Genomic DNA, 8,649 nt, shown 5'->3' on the forward strand with positions numbered 1-8,649 from the left:
TTCTTTTTTTTCCTTTACTTTCGTGGGAATGCGGTGCACAATGTCAACTTCGGCAGGCGTAAGAAGGCATCCGTTCTTTCTCCCGAGTTTTCGCAATATTGCTACACAGCTTTCCCCCTGCGTGTAGGGAATGCCCTTGATTTCTACATTAATTATTAATTCTCGAGCACTGCTTCTTCGAGCGTGCGCAGTTGTCACACTTCAATGCTGTTGTTGTTGTTGTTGTGGTCGTCGTCATCGTCGTCGTCGTCGTCGTCGTTGTTGTTGTTGTTGTTGTTGTTGTTGTTGTTGTTGTTGTTGTTGTTGTTGTTGTTGTTGTTGTTGTTGTTGTTGTTGTTGTCAGACTGCTTGAAGTCTCCTTCACCTTCGCCGCGGGTCGGCCCGGTATTTCACTATCTCCGGGAGCGGCCCAAGCTCACATTATTGTTGACGCACAAACACGAAAAACACATCGAAACCTTGATTGATTTCCTTCTTTCATTATCTTTTAATATTAGTAATATTAGAGGCGGAGTGCTTGGGGCCTGCTTCACCTCCGCGCAGGTCAGCCCGGTATACATGGCTTGCACGTGACGTCACATCCGCTCGCGCCGCAGCGTCAACGCCATGCTGGAGCACCGCGCGCGCGGCATTCCTTCTTTTCGCTTGTGGTTCCTGTGGTGACCGGTCGTGTGCACTGTTCAGCTGCTGTCTCACTGTGTCGGATGTCAACACTTCCCGCTAGAAATGCCCCCCGTTTACAGTAAACCTGCGTTTAACGAGGCATATTACGCCGGACTGATCGGTTCGGCGCGTGAGCGATACCAAGAAAAAGTAAAACTGTGCGACGATGTGGACCCCTACACTTTGCGGCCGGGTGCTGATACGACGATGGACGTCAACGCTTTCCCCGAGGTCTCGCACGGAGATATTGTCAACTACCTGGTTTTCTCTTCAAATTTCACGACTCTGGAGGAAATGAAGGCTTACAAATCGCTTGAATCCCACAACTATTTCACAAGCGGTTGGGTGAAAACTCTGTCGGCGAAGCGGCTGCAAGGCGAAAAAGTGCTCCTACTAGGAGAGGTAAGTTGACGGCTATTTAATCCTGCATTTTGTGTACAACACTCGGAGGCATTCTCTGGCTAATCAATGGTGAACTGACACTGACCCTTTACAGTCGCGCAGAAGCAGAGTTTCGCGTGCTGATGTGTAAATATCATCAAAGAATGCAGCTTTTAGCGCGAGTGTTTTATGGCTAGGAATTGCAATATGTGTTTGCCACGCTTTTTTTTATATGTCTGCATTCGTGTATGCTTCGATATCAATAATTTTTCCTTTATTGGCTTTGCAGGGAAGAACGCAGTGTGTGTGTGCTTGCCATGCATTTTTTGGACGCCTACATTGTTTGCATGGTGTATGTTTTCATTACAGTGTTGAATTTTTTCTTTATTGGCTTTGCTGATAAGAATGCAGTGTTTGTGTGCTTGCCATGCAGTTTTGGCTATCTCTGCATTGTGTGCATGATGTATGTTTTGATGTCAACAGTTTAATCTTCTTTTGATTGGCCTTGCAGGTGAACCACTCGCAACGACTGGGCGAACGTCCACTGAAAGTGTGGATTCTTTGCAAAGACGGTGGTGCCGTGCTGACTGCGCACTGCACCTGTATGGCTGGTGTGGGAGAAGCCTGCTCCCATGTCGGTGCCTGTTTGTTTGCTGTCGACACAGGTGTAAGGATGAGGAACTCTGTTAGCTGCACTCAAAAAGACAACATTTGGCTCCCTACCTATGTGGAAAAGGCTCAATTCAAAAGATTGAAAGAAATCAATTTTGCATCTGCCAAAGGGAAAAAACGACAGCTTGATGATAGGATTGAGGGTACTCCTACAAACAAGAAAGCGACAGCACCCAGAATTGATGTGCCACCAGTTTCACTAGCAGAGATGGAAGACCTGCACAGTATATGCAAGAGAACTGGTGTTGTTCCAGCATTTTTTTCCATGCTGTCTCACCATTCTGCTGCCTTCAAGGAACCAGTGCCCAAACAGCAAGTACACTTTCGAGATTTGTACACAGATGATGCTTTGCCAGATGGACTAGACACTCTCATTGACAAGGCCAACAAATTTATGAGCACATTTCACGTCACTGATGAAGCAGTGAAGTTCATTGAAGCAAAAACAAAAAACCAGAGCAATTCACCAGACTGGCACCTTTACCGAGCGGGTAGAGTGACAGCCTCTGTTATGAAAACAGTCTGCCGAACAGCCATAGATAATCCTAGCCTATCATTACTGAAATCAATATGTTACCCAGAAAAATCTATGCTAAAGACTCCTGCCATGGCATGGGGTTTAGAACATGAACGAGATGCGCTGAAGACATATGAAGATCATCAGAAGAAGAAGCACAAAGATTTCAAGTGCTTCAGGTCTGTACTTCACTTAAGTGAATCATATCCATTTGCCGGAGCAACACCAGACGCTCTGATTTCATGCTCGTGCTGTGGGAGAGGTGTAGCCGAAGTGAAATGCCCCTATTTGCTGCGTGATGCCTCCTCATTCACCGAGGCTAGGTCGTGTTTGATGGACATCAATGGAGTTCTGCAGCTTCCTAAGCAGCATGAGTATTTTTACCAAGTGCAAGCCCAGATGACAATATGTAAGGTTAGCTATTGTGATTTCATTGTTTGGGCTCCAGACCTTTTTCATGTGCACAGAATTAGAAGAGACAAAGAGTTCTGCGACCTGATGTTTGCAAATGCAAAGGAATTTTTCATCAGAGCAATTCTTCCCGAGCTCTTCAGCAAGTTCTTCACGCGAAAGCAGGGAGCCCCACAAAAGGAACTGCCACCAGCAGAAGTTTACTGCTTCTGTCAAGGACCAGAGACGGGGAAAATGATTGCATGCGACAACCCGTCATGCACATTTAAATGGTTTAATTTCTCATGTGTGGGGATCACACGGGCACCAAAGGCAAAGAAGTGGCATTGTCCACTATGCAAGCAAAATAAAGAAAACTAGTTCACTTGAAATTCATGCTGTATTGTTTTGGACAAGTTCCTTGAATGAACAGTAATCAATTCAATTATGGTTTAGGTACCAACCAATTCAATGAGTAAATAAACAAACGTACAACCTACAAGTCAAGCATATTTTATTTACCGGGGCATTTTGCTCTCTGCTCCACACAGAGCAAAGCACATGCAAGATTGTAGCACTGCAGAGTAATTTTTCTCATTCATCAGAAATGTTCTACCTTAGGCATACAGGTTGATAGAAGTGAGATTGTTCCAGTGAAAAAACTCCATGAAAATAAAATACATAGTAATGAATAGCATGGTACGAGCAAAGATTTATGAAAGCCTCGCACACTAATAAGGCTGTGAGGTATGCAAGGCCACTTCACCACTGGCTTCCTTCAGCTCGGCAACAATTGATGGGCAAAGATTGGATAAAGCGCAGCATACAGTGACAATTTTGTCCAGTGGCGGAGCGTGATCACCTTCTCGGCGGGTAACGTACTCAATGGGGAGAGTGCATTTCAATATGGTAAACTTATTTCTTATGAGGCCAATAACTCGCTCCACATGAATGCGAACGTTGGCAAGTTTTCTGGCACTCTGGACTTCTTCTGCCGACAGTTGTTTTTTGCCTTTAGTGTAGGCTGGAACATGCAAACGTGCACAATAGAACCCAACACTCTCGGAGATATTAAATCCTCGGTCAGCAAGCACAACATCATCAGGGCGCAAGTTATCTAAAATTCCACAATGTTCCGTGATATGCTTATCACTGCAGCGGCCCCCCCAACCCTCTGAAATGAAGGTGACGACGCCCTGAGGAGCGATGCCGATCAGAAATTTTGCAGTGTTGCTCTGCTTGTATTGCGACCATGTCTCGCTTCTTGCCTCGTATGACGATGGCCGTTCTATTTTTATTTCAAAACAGTCAATGACTGTGGCCACATTACCTCCAAAAGAATCGAAGAAAGACTGGGGCATTGTCTGCTGCAGTGTGACCCGGTCTGGCCATGAAATGTATGGCTTCAGCCGACAGTCTGCAACATACAACCACTTACGAAAAATGCGTGACACTGTTGCCTCTGAAACTTTAAATCTAAAGCCAAGATCAGCATTCTGCAAATTCAACTTCAGCTTCATTAGAAAGAGGACAAACTCCTGAAACTTTGACAGGCTATTGTTCACACCATGTTGGACATAGCACTCCACAAGTTTAAATAAGCCATTTAAAATGTCGAAGTTTGCCATTCCTGTGTAATACAGGACCTTGGCCTTGTTCTTCCTGAATGCTGCTTCAGTCCACTCCAGCTGGTCAATGTGGGCACGCAGGGCATAGAGATGATCATTTAGTTCATTGCACTGTTGCTCCAATGCTGCAATGTCTGCCATGGTCATCTCCGCCTGTACAGCAACTCCTGAAATGAACAATGCAAACTTGGGGATCAAAGCAGACCGGTACACCAGCATGTAAACATTTCATAGTGGAGATGTAAACAAACCAAACAAAGATCCAGAGTAAACGAGATCTGCTTTTCCTACCTTTCAAAGAAACAAAAACAAAGTAATGGAGATAGTGACCTGACTCATTTTCTGCAGCCTGGCCTTCACAATCAGCTCGCGGCAGTGATGGGCTGTCGTCTGCGTGTGCGTCGCCGTCGTCGTCGTCGTCGTCGCCGCCGCACAGGTTTTCGGGTGGCGTTGCGGCGAGCCCAGAAGTTCCAGCTGCGGTCTCCGCGTCGACCTCGGTAGTCGCCAGCTTGAACCGTCGCCTCGCAGCACGCTCGTAGCGCGCACTGCCTTCATGCTTTGCTCTGTAGCCTAGCAGAAGTGTTGGTGCCCAGTCCAGGCTTGCTTCTTCCCAGAGCTTCGCTGGTCTCCCTACAAATGCAAGCAAATGTGAGTCTAGCACACTGGCTACGCCTTACATGTAATAAAAGTGCAGGCTTACCTGTTACGAAGTGAGCGCCGCACACTCGGATGTTTGGTAGATCGCCTTTGAGATCGGCACGCTTGATACGCGCAAGCCACAGGCTGCGTCGCTTCGAGCTAAGCGTTTTCGTTCGTTCACCTTGCCGTTCTACAACTTTCGGAAGGCGAAAAAGGTTTGTGTTTGAAGACTCCTTTCTCGAGCTGCTTTTGCTGCGATTAGCACACCCTACAACTGCGCAAATAGCCATGGCAAAGCGTTTCCATTCGCATACGACTCGCAGCGTTGACAGCGCACGTTCGGCGTGGTGCTCCAGTATGCCGGAAAACAAAGTTGGCGTCTGCGGAAGTGACGTCAGTGCAAGCCATGTATTGCACTACCTCCGGGATCGGCCCACATTTATTGCCCACGGACACGACAAATGCATTGGGAGGGGGGTAGAGGTATACAGTTTCGCTGCAGAGAAAAAAATGCAAACACGGGGCGCAGCCTCCTCACGACTTTCTCTGGTGCTCTCCGTTCGGGGAACAAGCCGGTCACGCGTTTCTATAAACAAGCGATAGCCGCTCCGCGTAGCGGCCTTTTTGTTTTGCACAAATCGCCGCGCAGCCAGTGATTGCGCGCCACTGGCGACGGTGTCGTCATGTGTGGGCCTCGCGTCGAGGGGTTCGCTACTGCAACGCACCATCCGGATACGCTCGCGTAGCGCCCCGCGCGGTGTTGTTCTCCGTAAGCGTCGTTCCCTTCGCTTTTGTTTTTAAAAATGCGTGCCCTTTTCTCACTTTCTTCCCTCCGTCCCCCCTCCCATCCTATCCCGGTCGATGTCCATCTCTTCCGAAGTGTGACGAATTTTTGCGCACCAGCAGCACGACTGTTACGTCACCTGATTGTTCTTCAGTGGATCCCGAGCGCACGCGAAACGCGGTGCTTGAGGGGGAAAACTGCGTCACGGCGTGGGGTTCGCTGTCACGACGATCTCGCGTGGAGGTCTTACTGATTGCGAGTGCTGAACTTTAAAAATCGTGACCAAAGTAAGACAGTGAGCGAAGAGATACGGATGTGTGCTACGCGGTCTTTGTTTCTTTATTCATCTATTTGTTTGTTTGTTTGTTTGTTTGTTTGTTTGTTTGTTTGTTTGTTTGTTTGTTTGTTTGTTTGTTTGTTTGTTTGTTTGTTTGTTTGTTTGTTTGTTTGTTTGTTACACGCTCAAGATCACGAAGGCATATTACAGAGGAGATTGGGGTAAAAAAGAACGAAAGGTCACAAAGCAATAAAGAACAAAGGAAGGCGGCAAGTGAAGTAGTTATATAGTCATGTGAATCCCGAAATTGTGGTGTCGACTATGGCTGTGCGGTATTGGTGCGTTGTCCTCAATGGCAACCATCGCGCCGGCAGGGTGGGATTCCATTCTTTCACACGTCCCGAGAACAAAAGACGATCGTGACAAGTTCTAGTGCGACACCGCAAAATTCCAACTTTGTGGTGATGACCACAAAGGTGAGGTGAGATTTATATAGGGGGGTGAAGTAAGATTATCGCGCAGATATTAATTCTGGAGTCAGATTTCGCATGAATCGGAGCTAGGCGAAAGGGTTTGCGAAGAGCAGAAAGCGGCGGACGTTGTAGGAAATTCCTTCACACAAGTTACGCTTGCCGTACTATTATAATTTCTTAACATGAAGTGCGAGGCATTCTTTTGAAAACGTTGGAGATATTGGGTTACTCTTTCAGCATACGGGTTCGTAACTGATGAAACATGTTTCATTTTACTTGTAATTAACGTCTTGTATAAAATTAACTTTAATGATGACGGAGCGCAAGAGAAGTTTCGACGGATACAACCCAGCATGTGATTAGTTTTATTCATAACGCTGTCGATGTGTGAAGACCAAGAAAGTGCAGAGGGGAACACCTAGGTATATGTAAGATATAACGGCTTCCAAGGTACTATTTTTGAGGTAATAGATCGGAAGAGGAAGTTCACGACAGGTTACACGCATGGTCTTGCGCTTGGTCTTGCGCTGTGCTTGCTTTCCCGTGCGACAAAAATGCGATTGCTCGGCTGTGGAGGTCGTGTGCTGGGCTGTGACAGTGTAAACATTACAATCGTCAATAGCCTGGAGAGAGCGCTTGGAGCTGACGTCTCGACAGCGTGCTGGTCACGCATGCGGAAGGAGCACGTGCGGAAACACGCGCAAGCAAAATGGCTCCAACGCGTGCACTCAGCGTTGAGCCCAGTCCCCAAAGAAGCGTCGCGCGGAACAGGGGCGTCTTCGCTGCGCAGCGAAACGTGGTGCAGGCCGCGAGTGTATGTACATAATGTATGCATACAATTATAATAATTAGTTGAATTACGTACAGCCCCATAATTCAGTTAATGTTTAACACTTCTGCCACGATGCGATGTGCCACGGGAGCTCACCCTCTCGAACATTACGAACAATCACGCACAACAACGCCTCAAGCAAACGCGCCTTCCTGTGTGTTCTGTGGACTATACGCAGACAAACAGCGGTGGTGCACGCAAGGTAACGTTTAACATGAACTCGGCACTCTTGTATTGAACGAAACAGTGAAGAAATTACACATGCACCGTCAAAGTTACCGCTATTTATCGTCATTCATTGCTTCACTTACATCGACTCCCACAAGAGCGTGGTTACAAGCAGTGAAATGGGGCTAAACATCAGGACGAGCAGTTTGTGTCTGCGAACTTTTTAAAGCGTTTTGTGGCTCTTGGAGCTGGCTACTAAATGTACTGCAGCACAAAAACCGCCACTGCTTCGGAAATCAACTGAATGCGCAACGCTGCTTGGACGCCATAACAAGGAACCCCCTCATTTGCTTAAGTAATATTCTCTATTTCGATAATCATTTCCTTTAGCGCTCGCGACAATTATTAAGCTCAAGTATCATTCCTAACAAGTTCGATATTAAGCATACTTCTTTTTACTTAATCTTGACGGTGCTCTTGTTGGAGATGACCTATGTAATATAGTAGGATAACATTGTGAACAATGCTTCGTTTCTGAAAGGTATCGCCACTCACTTTCCCGATTTCTTTTCCGTGCTGGTTCTCCTTCCTAACCGGTGGCGTACTCATTAGAAGAGAATAATCGATCTTGCCATCTTTATGACACTCTGTCAACAGTCACATGAAAATGTTTGAAGCTGTCGCTGCAGTGGCTCCCTTATCACATCGGCGTCCACAGCGACGAGGAGGCTGACGCCCTGGCAAAGGGCGCACACCAAGCCGCGGTACCCGTCAGCACAGCTGTAATGGACTTCGATTAACACACACAATGCACACACGCGCCGGGGTGCGGAGTGCGGGGGGCGGAGTGCTTCAAGGCTTTCACCTCCACCACGGGTCCGACCCGGTATTTCACTATCTCGGGGATCGGTCCACGCCCACCTTCTTTGTTGTTGTTATTGTTGAAGAACAAACACGAAAATTACATGGAAATACTTGTTCATTTTTTTCTATTCTAGTCCATGTATTTATTTATTTATTTATTTATTTATTTATTTATTTATTTATTTATTCATTTATTTATTTATTAGGTGAAGCACGCTTCAAGCACTCCATAGTGCAATACCGGGCCGACAAATGCATTGGAGGGTAGAAGTACACAGCTTCGCTGTAAAAAACGAATACAACCTCAACAAATTGGTCAATCCCACGCACATCTGGGGATCGGTTGTAAGGAAGCTTTCTT

At 46.7% G+C, this 8,649-nt stretch overlaps 2 protein-coding genes across 2 annotated transcripts; one reads left to right on the forward strand and one right to left on the reverse strand.

The window, feature by feature from the left end:
• The first annotated feature begins 726 nt into the window (after positions 1-726).
• LOC139055790 (uncharacterized) lies at positions 727-2,732 on the forward strand. The gene is made up of 3 exons (XM_070533338.1): positions 727-1,065; positions 1,556-2,207; positions 2,701-2,732. The coding sequence occupies exons 1-3, from the start codon at positions 727-729 to the stop codon at positions 2,730-2,732; spliced, it is 1,023 nt and encodes a 340-aa protein (XP_070389439.1).
• A 477-nt stretch (positions 2,733-3,209) lies between these two features.
• LOC139055585 (uncharacterized) lies at positions 3,210-5,255 on the reverse strand. The gene is made up of 3 exons (XM_070533104.1): positions 4,952-5,255; positions 4,582-4,881; positions 3,210-4,418 (listed from the first exon to the last, which is right to left on the reverse strand). The coding sequence occupies exons 1-3, from the start codon at positions 5,178-5,180 to the stop codon at positions 3,355-3,357; spliced, it is 1,593 nt and encodes a 530-aa protein (XP_070389205.1). The 5' UTR covers positions 5,181-5,255; the 3' UTR covers positions 3,210-3,354.
• Between the last annotated feature and the right edge of the window lie 3,394 nt (positions 5,256-8,649).

This window comes from Dermacentor albipictus, chromosome 2 (genome assembly GCF_038994185.2).
Source record: "Dermacentor albipictus isolate Rhodes 1998 colony chromosome 2, USDA_Dalb.pri_finalv2, whole genome shotgun sequence".
Taxonomy (NCBI): Eukaryota; Metazoa; Arthropoda; class Arachnida; order Ixodida; family Ixodidae; genus Dermacentor; species Dermacentor albipictus.